General features: G+C 40.3%; 1 protein-coding gene across 11 annotated transcripts in view; it reads right to left on the bottom strand.

The window, feature by feature from the left end:
* Positions 1-674: 674 nt before the first annotated feature.
* The window catches only part of DGKH (diacylglycerol kinase eta), a 205975-nt gene continuing 184700 nt past the window's right edge, over positions 675-21949 (bottom strand). For 7 of the 11 annotated variants that reach the window (XM_086328819.1, XM_086328816.1, XM_086328814.1 and 4 more), the window contains 9 exons: positions 20893-21006; positions 20277-20411; positions 19165-19328; positions 14718-14823; positions 13627-13719; positions 9835-9954; positions 8577-8685; positions 6475-6605; positions 675-828 (listed from right to left, as the gene is read on the bottom strand). In XM_086328819.1, coding sequence (XP_086184945.1) covers positions 739-828; positions 6475-6605; positions 8577-8685; positions 9835-9954; positions 13627-13719; positions 14718-14823; positions 19165-19328; positions 20277-20411; positions 20893-21006 — 1062 coding nt within the window. In that variant the 3' untranslated portion in view covers positions 675-738. Of the gene's footprint in view, positions 829-6474; positions 6606-8576; positions 8686-9834; positions 9955-13626; positions 13720-14703; positions 14824-19164; positions 19329-20276; positions 20412-20892; positions 21007-21949 lie in introns of all 11 variants that reach the window. The other 4 variants (XM_086328817.1, XM_086328818.1, XR_015137816.1 and 1 more) reach the window with 3 other exon arrangements.

Raw genomic sequence — 21949 nt, 5'->3', positions numbered from 1 at the left:
GTGAAAGTGAAGTCGCTCAGTCCTGTCCGACTCTTCGCGACCCCATGGACTGCGGCCCACCAGGCTCCTCCGTTAGGTAATAATAAATTAAATTCCATTAAAACTGACGTTAAAGCTAAGTGTTACATATTAAATGTGACATGCAAGAAACAGAAAAACAATTCAGGCAGCAACATCGTGCATTAAGATCTGCATTCATTCATAGTGTTTGAGGGATTTTAACCATATCCTTTGACCACTGAGAGCTAGAAATCTGAAATGATACCAATTCAAAACATCACTTAACTGACATCTTAGTCTTCTAGCCAGTGATTTGAGGGAAGAAGCCAATGCCTCTAACAATGAAACCCAGTAAGTTTCAGCCACATATTTTTATGTGGTTGTGTGATAAGAAAACCTCGTCTGACCAGATTAAAGGAAAGTAAACATTCTACAGTTCCACCTTTTGGACAATGCAGTTGTCTCAGATTCCTCCTGCCTTTTTACTAATATGAGCATATTTGAACATGTCAGGTTTGCACAATAAGAAAATGGCTTCGTGGAATGTATTTTTTTGGCACAAAAATATTTTCTAATACCTCAAATCAAAATTTTCACCCGTAGCCAAATATTAAGCCATAGAGGTGTCTTAGTGGTGCTTACTCATCTAGGCAGAAAACTACAAGAACAGCCAATGGCTCCCAAGGACTTTGTATTAAGTAGCGATGACCTTCCTTCCAAGGAATAGCACCAGTATGATTACACCTCAGGCTGGAGGGTGCTCCTTTCAAGCTCTTTAATTCCCTGGAGAATTCGCTTCACATGACCCACTTTCGGTATCCCCAGGTCCTAAAAAAAAAAAAAAAAAAAAAAAGGTAAAAAGAAAGAAAGAAGTTAACTGATATGAGAAAACTGATGGTTAAATATTTAGCCAGCTAATAAAATGTAGTTAGCATTCAGCTGATTCATCTTAGTTGAGATTCAATGATTTACAAAGAAAAGTCAGGAAAGTAAGTTTATAAAACCAAAATCCTGAAATTAAAAAATTACCAACCATTAAAAAGCCCACATCTTACACACTCTTAAATGTAACATTCTCAGGTTACACGCAAGGTCAATTTTTCAACTGTCAAAATTACTTTCTCCTTTTTCTTTTTTGATTTACAAAAACACAGGTCCTATTGGAATCTCTGAGAGAAGTGACATGTGACACCAGGGTACCCACAAAATTTACTCAAATAAATTTTGTAGTCTTAAAACAACTACACATTTCCTTGCTAAAATATTAAACTTACAAATAAGTCCTGCTCCTCAAGGAAGGCTCCAGTACCTATGACCTACATGTGGAATGTAAATCCTTTTGTACTTGCATTTAGAGTCTTTGATGTGAATGAAATATTTAAATAATTTTTATGTTTTATAAGTGTAAAAAAAATCACATAAGCATAGGTATATGTGAGTTGATGTTTTTCCTCAAAACACTTTTGACTCCTTTCCCTCAGAACTCTTCTTGTTTTTTTATTTATTATTATTTTTTTCATGCAGCCCCAGAGGGGCTATTCTTATTTTTTTAAAGACCCATCTTCCTGAAAAGAACCAAGAAGCCAAGATTTATTGGGTTGGCCAAAAAGTTCATTTGGGTTTTTCCATAACATCGTATGGATGTTTCCATCAATGTTATAGGAAAAACCCAAATGATCTTTTCGGCCAACCTAACAGTTTTCAGAAATGAATAGTGACTGCTGAGTGTGCAGCATAGAGCAGGCACTTGGCAAACGAATGCTTGTTGCATGGATAAAGGAGATGCATTCAAGATAGCCATAATATTTACTGTCTGAAAAACTAAAACAGATGGTGAAGATCTCTACTCCCGACCGCTTCTTAAAGCTTAATGGCCATAGTGTATTTGCCAGTATGTGAAGTCAATTTCTTCACAAAACAGAGTGTGGAATATCTGAAAATAAGTAAAAAGATGACTTTCAAAGCAGTCTCAAAAGTAGGATTATAAGGTATCACAAGATTATTTGTCTGAGAAGACACACACACACACACACGTTCTCTCAATCTCCCCCAAATACTTTATGAACTCTCTGAATTCTATAGCACCAATGCTACTGAGGATTCAGCATCTTTCCGGAAAATAATCTTTCCAAAGTGAGTGCTCTTTTTGAGCCTGAGATAACTTCAGGGTAATGTTTTTAACAATATTGATCCTGATTGATCCTGAAAAACATCTGCTCATGTGACACCAGGTCATCCAAGACTAGTCTTACATCAACTACCCAACTCCTGAGTGTGTGCTAAAACAGCAAACTTAAAACAAGGCCAAACCTTAAAGGAAGATAGAAATGCAGATGCATTTGATTTGAGTGGAATAGGTAGGTATTCTTTATATTTTGTGATAATGTAGTTATCTGATTAAGAAAGATATTTAATATCAAATATTTTATCTTAGGCCATAGGCATACTATATTCTCAAGAGTAAAAGCTTCGTTGAGAAAAGCAGACTCTACTCATAATTATTTTTGGAGTCATGAGATGAATGTTTTCCCTAGAGTTACACTAACTTCTTAGCTATATTTTCTTTAGTTTGAGTTCAACACATTCATGTCTTCTAGGAATCAGGCTGTGATAAAGTTATGCCATGAGATCATATTCATTAGTGTTGACTTTTTCTTTCTTTGGAAGAAGAGCTTTAACTTTGCAGAGGCATGCTTTGTAGCTACTGTTATCCTTTGGCCCACTCATAAACAACTTTCCAAATGGAGAAAACAAAACACCAGCCAAACAATCCCCCCGTGTCTTCACCACTTTCTTTGGGGGGTGTGTGTGTGTGTGCACTCAGTCGCTCAGTCATGTCTGACTCTTGAGACCTGCTGGACTGCAGCCCACCAGGCTCCTCTGTCCATGGGATTTTTTCCGAAAAGAATACTGGAGCGGGTTGTCATTTCCTGTTTCAAGGGATCGTCCCAATCCAGGGGTGGAACCCGAGTCTCTCATGTCTCCTGCCCTGGCAGGCAGATGCTTCACCACTGTGCCACCCGAGAAGCCCTACTTTCTTTGGTATCCCTCACTGCTTTCTGCTGGCTTCCAGGAGAGAAACTGCTGCAATCGGTTTGTCTGTTACAGCACATTAGAAATATCTTCCCTTTCCCACCTTTAGACTGTCACATTGCTACCTCCAGTTGAGCCAAGATCTGAGCAACAGCTAGCCAAGTGGCAGGTAGGTAAGAAGCACACCTTCAGAGGTTATACCCCTGACGTGAGAGTTTCATATTTTTAAATCAATGAAGCACGGCCAGATTGGAAGAGTATGTCCCCAAAGGGTCAGTGGCCCCACAGCAGGTTAAATACATAGGCAGAACTTTGTGGGTGTCCCATAGATGCTGAGTCTTTATTGGGATTGAAATGGGAAGCCACCAAAAGGTTTTAAGCAGATGAGTGATATACCTGATGTTGTTAAAGCATCATTCTGGGCTTCCCTGGTGGCTCAGATGGTAAAGAATCCGCCTGCAGTGTGGGATACCTGAGTTCAATCCCTGGGTTGGAAAGAGCCGATGGAGAAGGGAATGGCAGCCCACTCCAGTATTCTTGCCTGGAGAATCCCACAGACAGAGGAGCCTGGTGGGCTACAGTCCATGGGGTTACAAAGAGGCAGACAAGACTGAGCGACTAACACACACACACACACAAAGCATCACTCTAGTTGCAATGATAATAGATGAGAGGGCAAGAGTGTCAGTGGGTGGGCCAATGAGGAAGCTACTGACCTTACAGAGGCAAGAGGAAGGGTTGTGGAAAGGAGAAAGAAAACTAAAGGGAGATTAAAATCAAACTACTTTGTGATGGTCTAATGAGGCACGGGGGAAGGATAAGGAAAAGGAAGGTGCTAAATGTGACCCTGGGTTTCTCTGGCTCAGGTCCCTGAGTTGCTAAGATAACAGACCACAGGAGAAGGGGCAGAATAGGAGGAGGACAGGACTGCAAAAGTTTGGTTGTGGACACTTTAAGACTGATAGTCTGTGTTGTGGCCTAGTGGCAAGCAGACTTGGTGATACGATCCTAGACTTTACAAACGAGGTCAGGGCTAGAAGTAGAACTGTGTGAACCGATGATATATCCATGCACAGTATCTGAAGTCATGGAAATGGATATGGTTACCTAGGGAGTAGATAACCCTTCACCAACATTCAGAGACTTTCCTCTAAAGGGTCTGCTCCCTCTTAAAGCTCCAACGACAGAGAACGAGGTGAGCTCATTTCTGGCTTGGTTTTGTCCCACTGAAGACTCTGTAAAATTACTACCCTTCCCATTGCCCTATACTCTGTTTTAGAACCAAAAACTGACTATGTCAATACAAATTTCTGAAAGCAAAGTTTTAAGGGAAAGAATGTCATTTGCCCTAAAAATAAAAACAAAAGTCTCATGCTAAATAAAAATTTTACTAACATAATTCTTCATCACCTCCTTTGTACTCTTATTGATTTTCCCAGCCGGGTTCTATCAGTCTAACTTTAACTTTTATATGTGAGCTTTGTTTTTTTGTTCTGCAAATATTATCACTCATTGTGTGCATGTGTTATGTTTATGTATGTTTGTGTATGTTTATAATACATATATTATATATAGACAAAGTTTTTTCCTTCAATGTATGCTTATTCATGGCAAGTGAAATGCAAGCTTCTAGAGGGCAGATGCTACCTAGAGAAGAAAATAATATATTCATCAGTATGTACATATGTATGTGTTAGTCGCTCAGTTGTGCCTGACTCTTTGCAACCCTATGAGCTGTAGCCCGCCAAGCTCCTCTCTCCATGGGATTCTCCAGGCAAGAATACTGGAGTGCATTGCCATTTCCTTCTCCAGGGGATCTTCCCAACCCAGGGATCAAACCTGGGTCTTCTGCTTTGCAGGCAGATTCTTTACCCTCTGAGCCACCAGGGAAGCCCATTCATCACTAGCTATTCAATAAATATTGCTGCCTGTTGAGGATATCAGAAGCTACACAAATATGTTACATGTAATGGTCTTCTACATTTACTTTTTGGTGTATTCATTCCAAGTGCTGAAGTCAATTTTTACTCTAATACTATATATTCTATATATTTTGCTATGTTCCAGATTTGGGACTTTCAACTAAGGTAATTAGTTAATCTATTATTTTATTATTCTTCTGGCTAAAAATGTCTAGGTATATGTCTTTAGGTATAATGTTTAGTTATGTGTGCATGTGTGCATGCTAAACCACTTCAGTCCTGTCTGAATTTTTGTGACCTTATGGACTATAACCCACCAGGCTCCTCTGTTCATGGGATTCTCCAGGCAAGAACACTGGAGTGAGTCACCATGCCCTCCTCCAGGGGATCTTCTGACCCACAGATCGAACCCACGTCTCTTACATCCCCTGCATTGGCAAGTGGGTTCTTTACCACTAGTACCACCTGGGGAAGTGCCAATGTTTAGGTATAATATACTTTATATTACCGATTTGGGTTTAAAAGTCTCTACTAACATATTTTTAGATAAAGGCACAGCTGTTCATGAATTTATTAGGAATTTACTGTCTCATAATTTTATGCATTTTAGAACCAGGTGATTAGGAAAGGAATCAATCCATCAAATGTTGAAGGCTTTATCACTGGCTTAATGAATCACTCTTGGAATTTTTAAATGGCAGTATGTGGCAAGAAAATATAATATGACAGAATGCTACTTTTAACTCTGGGACAGAATATGCTACTTTGGCCATTTCTGTGGTTGAGTGTCCACTCAAAGAGGAAAAGGGAATTGCTGCAGACCATGAATTCATAATTTTTCTTCCCTGTCATAAAAGACAAATAAGTTTTGAGAACCTCTCTAGCAAAAACAAGGCATAATTTTTACTTCATTCACTAAAAAGGAAAATACGTTTATTTGGGGGAAGAATACAATTTCAATAATAAAGCCATGGAAAGGAAACTTGAATTTGTGTAGTTGTTCATGTGACCTCTGAAAGGTCAATTCAGAAACACAACCAAATCATAGAATTCTAAGTAGCCACTGCTATAAGTCTCTCATCTAGTTCCCTATATCAGGAAGGCCTTGTTGTTGGCATTTTGAATGAATTTTAGTTGTTTGAACTTTTTAGTAGATATTTTCAGTCATTTTAAGCAACAAATATCACCTTTCATGTTGATTCAAAAAAATGAACTGATGGAAACGTGATCCATTTGGAAATATTAGCACAGCCATGCCAATGGACACAAAGAAAAATTACTAAGTTCATGCTAAGCTTTAGCTATAACTGTCCGACAATGATTCTGACAGAAAAATATTACTGACTTTCTCTTTTCAAAAGCACATAAGGAACTCAGGCCACAGAACAATGCATATTATATAGATTACATACGCATACCATGAGCCAAGCTGCAAGCGCAGAACTGAAGGGTGCAGCAGAAAGGAGTCTGTTTTGCAAGAAAAAAATTTAAGAACAGAAGAGTAGCACAAAGGAAATACCTTAAGATCTCGCCTTTCCAGATGCAAAAGTTCAGCCCCTCTGATGTCATGGCGGATGAAGATTTCTTTGTACTCTCCCAAATTGAGCAGATCCAGCCAAGCAGCAACTTCCTCTGTGCCCCATTTCTGAACTACCAAAGTTAAGAGCAAAACCCCCTTAATTTCTACATGCTCAATGCATTACAAAGCACAGGTTGGCCAAAGAAGATGCAAAACAGAGTACAGCGGCAGTGCCAGCAAAGGGAAAGGTTCAAGGTACTGTCTCAACAAAACTACAACTCCGCTTTTTCCCATGCAAGTTTCAGACTGCCAGTCAACTTGAGGTTCTGACTCTACAAAGACATTCACTGCTGTGCACTTGAGCCTTTCGCTTTAGCTCAATTTCCTCCTTAAAGCCATGCAAACTACACAATGTGTATAAAAATGTGTTCCTCATAATTGGGATCAGCAGTACAAGGTCTAAATAAACTCTGACGATTTCCTTACGATCATATACGAAACTTATTATAGTTGAGCTACCAATGCTAATAAAAATTTCAAATCTGACACAGGATATAATTTTACACAAACTTCCGCTTCAGGTCTTGCCAACTTCAAGACCTTCATTGGTTCTCAGATGCCTTTATTGGTTCTATTCTATTGATGATACCCATTACAGACAATCACGCAATGCTTGCGTGCTAATAATTATGCAAGGCTTGCGTGCATGCTAATCGCTTCAGTCGTGTCCGACTCTTTTCGATCCCATGGACTGTAGCCCGCCAGGGTCCTCTGTCCATGGGATCCTCCAGGCAAAAACACTGGAGTGGGTTGTTGTGTTCCCCTCTAGAAGATCTTCCCGACCCAGGGATCGAACCCATGTCTCTTATGTCTCCTGCATTGGAAGGTGGGTTCTTAACCACTAGCACCACCTGAGCGACTTCACTTTCACTTTTCGCTTTCATGCATTGGAAAAGGAAGTGGCAACCCACTCCAGTGTGCTTGCCTGGAGAATCCCAGGGACGGCAGAGCCTGGCAGGCTGCCGTCTATGGGGTCCCACAGAGTCGGACACGACTGAAGCGACTTAGCAGCAGCAGCGCTACCTGGGAAGTACAATTATGCAATAAGTGTCTTGTTAAATCAACTTAACATTGTCTAAAAACTGTCAACACTGCTTTCCAAGATTAATTGGGTTATTTTACTGTATGTATCCTCTTTCATACGTTTTACCCAACATTGATTAGCTTAATAAAAAGTTTCCCTGTTTGCCACATTTGGTTTTAAAATGCTCTTCAACAGCTGCTCTGTGCATTATCAAAAATAAGGTTATATATCACTTTTTAGTATGAGATGGTTAACTCAGAAGAGTTATAAAATTATTTGATAAATTAAGACATCTACCATCATATACATAGAACTTGAAGGTCTTCAGCAGTATTACAGGACTAAATTTGATCTCTAGGGAAAGGTGAAAAGGCAATTTGAAAGAATATCCAAGAAAGAGTTTAATCTTTGCTTGAGAATACAAGCGTCACAGTGAATTGTTATTAATGAGCTGAAACAGCGTTCTAAGTCCTTAAACGAGGAGGAACAGAATATATAACTTGAGGTGGGAAATACACGTGGCAAGTTAAAGGATTAAGCGAAAGTTTCTATGTTCCGTTTGTCAAAATGAGGTAGATTGTGCATGCTAAAGAAGGAAAACAAATTATAGGCGTTGAACTGCTGTTGAGCAAGATGAAGAGCCAGCAAACAGAGGTGCTGACGTTTACACAATGAAGTAGAAACAAATCAGCAACCACTTCGTAGTCTTGTGTGCTTCACGACTACAGACTCCTACTCACAACGGGACTTATTTTAGGTGTGCTATGATTTTTTTGTATGATGGTAAAGTGAACATAAAATGAAATTCACTATTTAAACCATTTTATAGTGTATGATTCAATAGCATAAATGCTATTTATAAGTACATCCATAAAAGCTATTTATGAGTACATCCATAATGTAGTACAATGATTATCACTCTCTAATCTCAGCTCATTCTCATCCCCTCAATGATATCACGTTAATCCGTTATTTTTTTCATAACATTATACTTTCCCTTTCCGTGTGGATCACCTACCAGGCTGTGAACTTGTCTTCTGCTTCTGAACCTTCTCCTTTTTGAATTTGGGCACAATACGAAATACCGTGCTTCTGCTATTTCTCTTGGTGCAATCCATGGGGGGCTCCTGTTTGAGTCGATCAAGGAAAGAATTTTCTCAGGATATTAAGAGAAGAAAAACCCACTCTGACAGCAGAGATAACAGAGGAAGAGGTTATACACACAGAACATTGTTGGAGTGATAACTCCCTCCCCAGAAGTTCATGGTGTTGTATACTCCTGAAAATGTACTGATTCCTGCAAGATGACTTTGTTCACATAAAAGCTTTTTCTCATTTGCTCAAGAAAAGTGCATTCGAAAGGAGGACAGTAGTCTCCCCGACCAGGACAGTAGTGTGGTTCCCCTTTCCATGGCTTCTGTTACCTGCCGTCAACCTCATTCTGAAAATACTACATGAAAATTCCAGAAATAAACAATCCGTACAAGTTTTAAGTTGTACCCTTCTCTGAGCAGCATGATGAAGTCTTGAGCCATCCTCATCCATCCCGTCTGTGAGTCCCTTCATAACCAATCTGAGTTATCTGACCAGGTGTTGTGGTATCACGGTGCTTGTGTTCAAGTCACCTTATTTTACTTAATAATGGTGCCAGAGAATAAAAGTAGTGATGCTGGCAACTCACATATGCTAAAGAGAAGCTGTAAAACGCTTCCTTTAATGAAAAGACCAGAGTTCTTAATAAGGAAAAAAAAATTGTATGCTGAGCTGGCTAAGATCTACGGTAAGAATGTATCTTCAGTCTGTGAAACTGTGAAGAAGGAAGAAAAAATTCACGCTAGTTTTGCTGTTACATCTCAGATTGCAAAGGTTATGGCCACAGTGCGTGAGACTTGCTCAGCCAATTTGGAAGAGGCATGACACCTGTACAGGAAGATATTTTGAGAGACGGACCACACTCACATAACTTTTGTTACAGTGCATTGATCGTTATAATTGCTCTATTTTATTATTGCTGTTGTTCATGTCTTGCTGTGCCTAATTTATAAACTCAACTTTATCCTAGGTATGTGTGTGTGTGAGGAAGAGCATAGTACATGTAGGGTTTGGTCCTGAGGTTCCAGGGGTCCCGTGGGTCTTAGAATGTATTTCCTGCAGATAGGGGAGGATGGCGATATTTAAAATGTATTTCCTCCTGAACATTTCTTTTTTCAAAAGGTGTGTTCAAATTCTATTGTCACAAAGCGCACACATTTATAAACAGGTTGAATGTTACATACCTCATCCTCATTCGGGTGTAAGATATAATAAAGCCATGGAATCTCTGTTAACTTCTGTAGCTCCACTTCCACGGAATGTAAGGCATTGGATACTCGCTCTTCATGTGGAGATTCCAATTGCTATTTAACAGCAGATTAAAAACCGAGATAAAACAAGCCTTAGAGACCAACCTCAAACCCTCAAACAGAATAAACTATTTCACTGACACTGAACATCCTCACCTCTTGTGAGACGAGACAGAGTGTTGTTGGTTTTAACACAAAGGAATAGAGAAAAAAGAACAAATTATTTTATACTGACTTCACTTAAGCAAATTTGCATAGATTTATCCTCACTTCCAAAAGGTAGTATAAGCAACTAGTGTGACTTAAATAATTTCACAGCAAACACTATTGCTATTGGTGGTTTTTTCCTATGCAAATCTCTTCTTCCTTCTTATCCTTGCATCCCATCTGCCTTGACATAGTGAATAATCTTATCATTTTAACTTATTTGTAGCAAAAAATCATTTTTATTTACATAGGCTATGGTGTAAACAAATAATGATATTTCAAATTGGTCAAAAACATGTCACATAAGAAGAATCACCTGCCACAAAAATCTTTTGGGTAAAGATTAATAAAATAATAACTAAAATAATAACTTTAGGAGGAAAAAAGCCTATGGATCTCAGAAAAATTGGTGATAAAAAAGCTGTTGTACAAATCAGGAAAAGCTAAATGGCTTGTAAACTGGAAGAAGATTTGGAAACTTTAAAGAGAATTTAACTGGTCACCTCTTGCCCATTCATTTAAAGCACTTATCATCACTATTTTTTAAAATTTTTTGGCTACACGGGGCAGCATGGGGAACAGTTCCTTGACCAGGGATCAAACCCCAGCCCACTGCATTAGGAGCTTGGAATCTTAACCACTGGACCACCAGGGAAGTCCGTAAAGCAGTTATTAAAAGTCACAAATTCGATAAATAAATAAAGGTGAAATCAACACTGCTACAAGCAGAATTGGGAGGCGCTGAATTCTAGCCTTGGCCTTGTTACTAACTATGCCCCCAAGGGATGATGAATTGATTTGAGGAGTCTTAGTTTCCTTCTTGGGCTTCCCTGATAGCTCAGTTGATAAAGAATCTGCCTGCAATGCAGAAGACCCTGGTTCAATTCCTGGCTCGGGAAAATCCGCTGGAAAAGGGACAGACTACCCACTCCAGTGTTCTTGGGCTTCCCTTGTGGCCCAGCTGGTAAATAGTAGAACATGACTACACAATTTCGAGGATCTCTTCTGGCAAATCGAACTTTGATAAATGATGTCAAAATTGTACAGTACCTATATATAGGTTCACGGGGATTGAATTTATTTATTTTGGTCACACTGCAAAGCATGCAAGATCTTAGTTCCCCAAACAGGGATGGAACTCACACCCGCTGCAGGGGAAGTGTAGTCTTAACCACTGGAACACCAGTAAAGTTCTGGTTGACAAGATTTTAAACTGAAAGTTTAGAGAGAATATTATTATTATTTTTTATGGACATTATTTTTTCCCCTCTGTTCTTCAAATGCTCTCAATTCCCCTCTGTTATGCAAATTCTAGTATTTCTAGAAGCTAATAAAAATACAGAAATTCTCCACCATATCATATAAAGTTATCACTTTTATTTTAGTCTAAGTATGTATGTCTTATAAAACTGATAAAATAGTCATTGTGTGTGCTATGTGCTAATAAGTGGCTTCAGTTGCATCTGATTCTTTGTGACCCTGTGGACTGCAGCCCGCTAGGCTCCTCTATCCATGGGATTCTGCAGGCAAGAATACTGGAGTGGGTTGCCATGCCCTCCTCCAAGGGATCTTCCTGACCCAGCGATTGAACCTATTTCTCTTATGTCTCCTGCATTGGCTATATTCATTCTATAAGCAAAATAAAGAGTGTAACTTAGCTGCTCTCAAATATGATTGGTTTTTTATTTTGATATCAATATTGCCAAACATTTAAAAATCATCCACTGGTAAAGGGGAATTCCCTGATGGGCCAGTGGTTAGGACGTATCCTTTCACTGCCGTGGACCAAGGTTTGATCCACAGTCAGGGAACTAAGATTTCACAAGCGGTGCAGTACAGTCAAAAAATAAAAATTTCACTGATGTACATTTTCAAGCCAAACATCCATGTTTGACTATGACAGAAGAATTAAAAGTGCATAAGAATCCTATATTAACAAAATATAATTGATTAATATTAACCAAGTAATACTCAATGGGTACTTTCAGTATAGAGAGCTAAAATATAAAATAAGTTATGCTTCTAGTTCTTCTCGATCAGCAATTATCTTAAATATATTTCAAATAACATAAAAAAAATACATGTCCTTCATCTAGTAATTGGTACTGAGGTCATGACTTGCTGGATTTCCTATAGGACTAATTTTAGAAGAGCAGCAAGAAGATTTTGGTTAAAAATATAAGTGTCAAGAATAACCAAGATGATTTTCCTATTGGTTTTATCAAAAGATATATCCAATATTTCTTCCTAAAAGTTTCTATTCACGACCATAGCAGAGGCAGCCACCTCTTGCCCCAAGGAAGTCACTCTTGAGTTTCCCTTGGAAATGGGTAAAACCAATTGATTCATGCAGCCTTTAAGATTCTCTTCTCAGAGCAAAGGATGCTTCAATGGCAATATTCTTCTGGACAGCAGCCAATCACCTCCAATCACCTCTCTCATTCTTTCACTATGCCAGATACTATGATTTTTATTCTCACTTTTATTTAGATGTATAAATTTTCCCCAGCAAGAGATAAAATTATAGTAAACAGAAATGTTTTAAGATTATCACCTCATCTATCAATTAATGAAAACTGTTACAAGGAATTTAAAAATAGCTAATACATTAGGCTTTCTACATTTACAACAGCATGTGTGAATAACCTAAAATTGAACACTAGGTGGCGAACAGACCCAACGCTAGAACATTTCCAGGGTGAGGGAGGAAAAGCCAGCAAGGGAAGGATTCTTGGCAAACCAGACAGAAACATTTACAGAATCCTAGCACTTATGCTTGAGGTCCAAGGACTGTGGTCTGATTCACACTTGGCCTCAACTCGATTTCCAGCACAAATCTTGAGTTAATCCAGGGCTAGGTCTAGTTCCTGAAATTTAGTTCTGGACACACCAAGTCTAGAAAGCATCATCTAAGCCAATCTAGAAAACAGTAACAATTGTATTTCAAAGGTTAATTTCGGAGACACAAGACCTCCTCTACTTTTCTGCATTCATGGGTGAACAAGTCCTTGAAGAAGGTCTCACTGTCTGTAAAGCCCAAGATTCTCAAAGCTGACTGGGGAGAGCAGGATTATATAAAGACATGATGACAGGGAAGCTCTACTCCTGCTGTGGTTTAGTTTCAAGGTCGTCTCTGACTCTTTGTGACCCCATGGACTGTAACCCATCAGGCTCCTCTGTCCATGGGATTCTCCAGGCAAAAATACTGGAGTGGGTTGCCATTTCCTTCTCCAGGGGATGTTCTCCACCCAAGGATCAAACCCGGGTTTCCTGCATTGCAGGCAGATTCTTTCCTGACTGAGCTATGAGGGAAGCCCTCTACTCCTGTTAGCCTGAAGTGTACTCCCAGGCACAGCCGTATAGTTTCTTGAAAGCAAAAGCGAGGTGAAAAGGAAGCTCTAGAGATGGGGGCCAGAGCCTGCCTGTGCATTAGAATCTGGTGAATGCATGCTCCCAAATGAAGGCAAGAACCATACATTTATCATCATTCTGATGTTATCCATCATTTCTTTTCCTTACCAAAGGAACCCTGCCCACTAGTAAAGATTCTGTTTCGTTATATAGGGCCTTCACATTGATGGCTATTTCAGTGGCAGTGTCTCTTGTAAGACTCTAGGAGAAAAAAACAAACAAACAGAGACATCAAAGACAAGTAGTTCTGTATTAAACTGGGATTCAGTCATCAGAGAGTACATTTTATCTTTCTGATTTAAATTCACATTGCAAATCTTTTAAAAAATCTGCCAAAATGCTCTTGTAACTGCAAAATTTCACATTCACATTTGTTAGCAGGATTACCTCTTCTACATCTTACAGCACAGAACCAAAAGAATACGCTGACTATAGTAAACACACAGAAACACATCTCGGGCACACAAGCCTATATATGCTGGTGACAGAAGACACATGTTCCCACAAAAATTAAGTCAAAGAAACTTATGTCTTAAAAGGGGCATTATCTGATCATATTAGCTCTATCCATTGAATTTCACTTTCATTAGTTCCAACCAACCAGACTGATTTTTAGACTTTCATCTTGAGGATGAACACTTCTTTTTACACTCACTTAGGCAACTTCAACTAAATAATTGAAAGGATAAAAACAATGCCATGTATCACTTGGCAAGTGAATATAACTTCAAGAGTCAGATTCTATCCACCTGTTGTAACTTCTATATTAGAAAACTGACCAAATTTACTGATGCAGTAAAACAAAATGATGAATTATTTCAGTGGACAGCTTCAACACCAAGTGATCAGTTCTAGTTAAACGCATGATACCTAGGTGTGCCCTGTATGAAAGGTGCAGGGGAGAAGGTAAAAAAGAGGAATGGTGGGTACTTAAAAGGACAAGGAGTACAAGGAAGATGGTAGGGTGCCAAGTGAGTCAAAGCAAAACAGAAAAAAAGTGATGTGAACTTAAGAGCAGGAGTGGGAAAACGGTGGCAGGAAAGGAAAATCAAGAAAACTCTGGTCATAAGTGAAGGGTAAGCTTTCAGTAGAGACTCATATACTGTTTTCTTTCAAAGCATGAGGCATGTTTAAAGTATCAACCTCTGCACGTAACACCAAAAAATGTGCGGAATGGGCATTTACCATTAGCTCCTCACCTCTGGGAAGCGTGGGTTGGCTTTGTTCAGGGCGTGGGAGCAGGCGTTCACCGCGTGGGCCAGCTCCTGCTCCAATAGACAGTGGATGGTGGCCGCATCGCAGATCCTGGAGGCAGAAACAAGACCCATGAACACACCACTCTTCTGAGCACTACTTGAGTTTTCTGAAGTGTAGAAATGGTAGAATAAAACAAGTAAAAAAAAAAAAAAAAGATCACGAAAGGGAAAATTTTTTTTAATAACTGCTCAATTATAAATGGCACAGGGTAGATTTACAAAATTCAAACTCTACTGCAACAAAAAATGTGTGTATGTGTTAGGCGCTCAATCATTTCTGACTCTTTGTGACCCCATGGACTGAGGCCGCTAGGCTCTCTGTCCATGGGATTTCCCAGGCAAGAATACTTGAGTGGGGTGCCATGCCCTCCTCCAGGGGATCCCGGATTCGATGCAGGGATCGAACCCGGGTAGCCCACATTGCAGGCAGATTCTTTACCATCCGAGCCACCAGGAAACAAAAAATACCAACCCCCAAATCTTTTATATAAAAAGTTAGGCCTATGGACTCTCCAGGTGGTTAAGAATCTGCCTGCCAATGCATATCAAACACAGGTTTGATCCCTGGTCTGGGGAGATTCCTCATGCCTTGGGGCAGTCAATCAAGCCCAAGTGCCACAACTACTGAAGCCCGCGCACCCTAGAGCCTGCGCTCCACGAGAGAAGCCGCCGCAACGAGACGCCTGTACGCTGCAACAAAGAGGAGCCCCTGCTCACTGCAACTGGAGAGTCCGTGGGCAGCAACGAACACCCAGTGCAGCCAAAAATAAATTAATTAAATTGAAAAAGACGTTAGGCCTAGCATCAGAGATACGCATACTGAGGTGCTACTTGGAAGCACAAGATACAGTAACACTTCATTTTGCATTATCGCTGGAAAGTTGAGAGGGGTCCCAAATGTAGAGTGTAGACACATCTTTTATTCACTGGAAGTTTAACCAGGCACAGTTACAACAGATTCAGTCAGTTCAGTTCAGTCACTCAGTTGTGTCCGACTCTTTGCAACCCCATGGACTGCAGCACGCCAGGTCTCCCTGTCCATCACCAACTCCGGGAGTTTACCCAAACTCATGTCCATTGAGTCGGTGATGCCATCTAACCATCTTATCCTCTGTTGTCCCCTCCTCCTCCCACCTTCAATCTTTCCCAGCATCCGGGTCTTTTCAAATGAGTCAGCTCTTTGCACTAGGTGGCCAAAACATTACCACATATATCATCATGCTAAGTGCTTTATATGCACTATCTAATTTAATGTTCACAACCTAACAGGTAGTTGTGGTTTTTCTCCACTTTGCAGATGACGACATATGAGGCTCAGAGAGCGTTAGTATGTACACAAAGCTAATCAGTGATAGAGCCTGGATTTTAGTCTATTTCTATCCAACGCCAAAGCCTGTTGTGCCGCAGTCCTCTGGAATCTAGACCTTCAAGAACAGTCCTAGAAAGACAGGATCTAGAAAGGCAGGGCAAAAAGGTCAAAGAGAAAAAGGAGAAATTCTACTGACTGCTAGAAAATGAGCAAGGTGTGCAATAAGCAAGAAGGTACGTCTATTCTAATCCTTTTGCTTCTGACATCTTCAAGCAGAATGATCTTCAATCCAGAAAGGGAAGAACAAAGGAAGAGACAGGAGTCCTCCATGGCTGAATCATGAGCGAAGGAGAAGAATTTAATTCTTAAGGATAATATGATAGATATCCAAGACACAAAGGAACTTGCAAACATCACCTAAGCATCCTTATCAATAACCTTGAAATCAGGAGGAAGAGGAAGAACAGAGATGAGAAAATGTTATTCTAATTTTCAAGGCAAAAGAAAGTATTCAACATCAAGGGAACCCTTCCAACTGCTAAATGAATTTCCTACTAGGTGCAAGCTTCCCTGGTGGCTCAGATGGTAAAGAATCTGCTGCAATTCAGGAGACCAGGGCTCGATCCCTGAGTCAGGAAGATCCTCTGGAGAAGGGAATGGCCACCCACTCCAGTATTCTTACCTGGAGAATTCCAAGGACAGAGGAGCAGGAGAGGCTGCAGTCCTGGGGTCACAGAGAACTGGACCCGACTATGAGACCAACTTTCACTTTTCTGCTTTTTCAAATGAATACACATTCTGAAAATTGATGAGTGAGCCTGATTTACTGGCTGATGGGGAATCATGTCCCCTCTTTTTTTTTTTTTTTGGATAAGGATATTTGGTTGATTGACAGGATGATAATATAGGAAGAACATTGCGGTTTCAAGGGAGCATGCTTTAGTTTCAAGAAAACCAAGGAACCTCCATACTGCTTTCCATAATGTATATATTAGCTGGATTGTATTAATTATTTTACAATACATATGTATATCAAACCATCACACTGCATACTTTAAATATACAGTATAGAATTTTTATTTGTCCATTGTATCTCACTAAAGCCAAGAAAAAAAAAACACAAAAAATTCTGTAAATTGAAGTCAACAGAACATGTTCACAGTATCTAAGATGTATTTACCTTAAAACTACTATGTCTGTGGATAAGAAGCTGAGATGCACAATAATGCAGTTACGTGGATTTAGCTGGCTAAATATTAATTTTTCCTTATCTTTTTCCTAAGCTACTCAGTATCTTACAGTTATCATCCTTTATTCTAAAATGTTAAATACTGGTCTCCAGCAATAGGGAGTGTGTATCTTTTTTCATATCTCTAACATCTAGCACAGTCTGGGCATCTAACATATATTTAAAGAGGAAAATAAGGAATGAGTGAGAGAGAGCAGACGGAGAGGGTGGGGAATGAGTGAGAGAGAGCAGACGGAGAGGGTGGGGAGGGGAAAGGAAGCAAGTTAGCTCCTCGGACTCCTAAGCTTTGCTTTCCTTCTTTTCTATTTCAGCGTTTTGATCAGTGACCAGGCGAAGGTGTGGGAAGACTTAACAGCAATCATGCACAGAACACCGAATATGCCGGACCTGCTGTGCCAAGGGCACTTCCCATGGCGGGTCTCACTTAACCTTCACAGTGACCTGGTCAAGCAGCTCTTACCCACGTTGGGTAGATGCCATTTGGGTGAAGAGGCGAGAAGACGCATGCCTGTGGTCCCGCCTCATCTTTGAAGTTTAATCCTGGTCATAGTGATTTTTATCTGCTTTATGTTCACAGAACTTTTTCTCTTTTTTAAATCTTCTCTTTCTGTCTCCTAAAATTAATTTCTGTGGTCTGGCAAAGTCCGTGATGTACCTATTGGAAACAGATTTTTGGACAGTTCCCACCCATTCCCACCCCCTGACTCTTCTTGGGAGCAGGGTTAATGTTTATATTTCCTTCTATATCCTATAAACATTTAATAAGTACAAAGCACCATATAAGTGAGTAATGTAGTATAAAGAGGGCTTCCTGGGTGGCTCAGGGGTAACGAATCCGCCTGCCAATGCAGGAGACACAAGAGACCTGGGTTCAATCCCTGGGTGGGACAGATCCCCTGGAGGAGGGCATGGCAACCCACTCCAGTACTCCTGCCTGGAGAATTTCATGAACAGAGAAGCCTGGTGGGCTACAGTCCACTGGGGGTCACAAAGAGTCAGACACGACTGGGCGACTAGGCACACACGCACAGTAGAGACTGTATGTAAAGTGGGGAAATAATAACAAAAGGGTTATATATATAATATATATACATAATACATACATATATGCTTTATATGTGTTAAGTTGCTTCAGTTGTGTCTGACTCTTGCAACCCCATGGACTGTAGCCTGCCAGGCTCCTCTGTCCACGGGTTCTCCAGGCAAGAATACTGCAGTGGGTTGCCATTCCCTTCTCCAGGGGATCTTCCTGACCCAGGAATCAAACCCACATCTTTTAACATCTCCTGCCTTGGCATGTGGGTTCTTTACCACTAGTGCCGTCTATAAAATAGGGCTTCCCAGGTGGCTCAGTGGTCAAGAATCCAACTGCCATGCAGGAGATGCAGGAGACTGGGGTTCGATCTCTGGGTGGGGCAGATCCCCTGGAGAAGAAAATGGCAACCCACTCCAGTATTCTTGCCAGAAGAACCCCACGGCCTGAGGAGCCTGGAGGCCTACAGTCCATGGGGTCGCAAAGAGTTGGATACAATGGAAGCGACTGAACACATATATAAAACACAAAATATACAAAATAACAAGAGTGTACATTAGGCAAGCTCTGCCTTGTGTTTCAGGAAGTCCGAGACCCGGCCTGTCGTGGTGTCGGAGTGGACTGATGAAGGCAAACAGGGATTTCTGAGGCACAAGGGAAGTAGCAAATGGAGGAGAACAGAGGCGTCCCTTCCAGAGACCCAGAACCACCGCAGAGACGGATTCAAACTACGGAAAGCAGAACGGGCCACGCCCGGTGTCCTCGCAGCCGCCAAGGCTCGCGGGGCTCGGATACCTACCTGGTGATGAGCTCCTCGGCCGCCTGCGAGCACAGCTGCATCTGAGACACTTCCTCCGTGGCCAGGTCCGCCGCGTGCTGGATGTACAAGTGCGTTCGGAGAACTGGCTTACCCGAATCACATTTCTGCTTATCTTCCCAAGACTTCAGGGTGCTTTCAAAGGCCTATTTAAAGTCAATACGTAATGAACTGTGCGCTTAGAGCTAAACGCACACAAATAAATGTGTATGTAGATAGTACACATGGCTTTAAATGGCTTTAAATTGGCTTTAAATGGCTTTAAATTGGCTTTAAATGGCTTTAAATGGCTTTAAAACTACTAGTAGTTTTTCCTAATCCTAACACTTCATGAAATATATTGCAAGGACGAAGAAGATATCTTAAAGTTTTCTCATATATTACAACAAATAAAAAGTAATGTAATTGATGATCATTATATCAGAAAGTTTTTAAAAAGCTTCAACTTATGCTTCAATATTTACTACTGTATGAATAACAAACCGGATGGATGTTGTAGTCTTATTTGTTATGGGTGTGACCTTAATTAAGAATACATATTCTGGTAAGGCAAAACTGTCAAGACAGAAAAAGATGGGGGTGCCAGGGGTTGGAATAAGGGAGGGAGGGATGTGAGGAGGAGGACAGGAATATTTAGGGCAGTGAGACTACTGGGCATGTATCTGTAACGGTGGACACAAATGATTATACACTTGTCAAACCTATAGAATGGAGAACACAAACTATTACTTCAGTGAATAATAATGGATCAATAGTGGTTCATCAGCTGTAATAATGTACCACACTAAACCAAGATATTAAGGGGAACAGAATAGGGAAATACAATAGGGGAATTCATGTGCTTGTCAGGGAGGTGAGGACATATGTGGGACCAGAAACAGAATCCTCTACAGTTTCTGCTCAATTTTTCTCTAAACCTAAAAAAAGAAACCATTTTCAGAACTAAATATTTTTTTCATGTTTTTAAACTAGAATGATCTACATGTCAGACTTAAAAGACAATTTAAATCTTTTCCCTGGGCTTCTGTTTTTCATGACAATTTACTTTTTACAGGTTGAACAGACTCTAGAAGAACTTATTTTCGGTTACGTACCCTGTCCCTGGTGAGCATCTGAGCTCTGTTCTTGTGCACGATCTTGATAATCCCTGGAGGCTGAACCCATGCTTCTCCGTCCACCTGCACTGGGACTCCCTCGTCACCAAAGATAGTGATCTTTACTGTACGGCACTGAAACAAAGCGAGTTATTTGAGAGTACAACTCATCTGACACTCAATCTTGTTGTATTCAAAGTTGACTCTTAGTCCATTCTGTGGAATGGGATGTTATGCTTTTCCACATAGGATGACACAGTAACAACTGGAATAACAAGAAAGCCCATTATTTTATAGATGAATATACAGCGTACGAGTCATTGGAATAGCTTCTCAACAGCCCAAGCGGTGAGGGCTTCTCAGCTGGCATTAGTGGTAAAGAACCTGTCTGCCAATGCAGGAGATTTATGAGACACAGGTCTGATCCCTGGGTCGGGAAGATCCCCTGGAGGAGGGCATGGCAACCCACTCCAGTATTTGGGCCTGGAGAATTCCATGGAGAAAGGAGGCTGGCGGGCTACAGTCCATAGTGTTGCACAGAGTCAGACACAACTGAATCACCTTAGCACGCACATGCACACAAGTAGTGAAGTCAGGTTTGGGTAGGGAAACCAACCTGGGCGATTCGATGGTGCTGCAGTTTAATGACCCTTGAAACGGCCATTTGCACGCTGTCAAATATTGCAACGACTTCTAGGATCTTGTCATCAAATGATGGTGCAGCAAATATCTGAAAGAAAAACCACATTACACTTTCACTAATACAGTTAAGGTTTAAATGAAGTGGCCCACCAAGCAATGTAAACCCTGCAACATATATATTTTTTAAAATATATAAAAATAGGAAGCAGAAAAGTAAGCAAATATTATCAGCAAATGATACTTCAAGGACAAAATCACTGAAGAGAGCTTAAAATAAACTTAATAAAGGTTTGAAAACCCATGGATATAATACTCATGCCCCTCTTATAAAGCAATCTTGACAGGAGTAAACTAATATATTTCCAAATGATTCATCTTGGTGTGTGTGTGTGTGTCTGTGTGTGTGTGTGTACTGTGCTCAGTCGTGTCTGACTCTTTGCAACCCCATGGACTGTAACCCGTCAGGTTGCTCTGTCCATGGAATTTTCCAGGCAAGAATACTGGAGCGCATTATCACTTCCTACTTAGGGAATCTTCCTGACCCAGGGATGAAATCTGCGTCTCTTGTTTCTCCTGCATTGGCAAGAGGATTCTTTACCACTGCACCACCCAGAAAGCCCCATCTTGGCATGAGATGTACTAAATATCTGTTCATACATAACTCAGGTATCTCAATTAAATGATGCATGTAACTTTAGGAAACTTTAAAATTTCAGAATGTGATGCAGATTTCAGAAAAGTAAAGATAATGCCCACCACTGCGCCACCTGGAAAGCCCCGTCTTAGTATAAGATGTATTAAATATCTGTTCATACATAACTCAGGTATCTCAATAAAGTGATGCATGTAATTTCAGGAAACTTCAAAATTTCAAAAAGTGATGCAGATTTCATAAAATTAAAGGTAATGAACATGGAAATTGCAATCGGGTTCACTTGGTATATTTTAAGGGAAATTTTTCAAGGTGTTACAAGCGGTGTCTGTATGTGCTTTATTATATACCTTACTACAATTTTTTAGGGCATTTAAGA

The sequence above is a fragment of the Bos grunniens genome, chromosome 12 (genome assembly GCF_055505025.1).
Source record: "Bos grunniens cultivar Pamir isolate PY7600 chromosome 12, Bosgru_T2T1.0, whole genome shotgun sequence".
In the NCBI taxonomy this organism is placed as follows: Eukaryota; Metazoa; Chordata; class Mammalia; order Artiodactyla; family Bovidae; genus Bos; species Bos grunniens.
The sequence above is the reverse complement of the archived record's forward strand: the minus strand, read 5'-3'. Positions and strand labels throughout refer to the sequence as shown.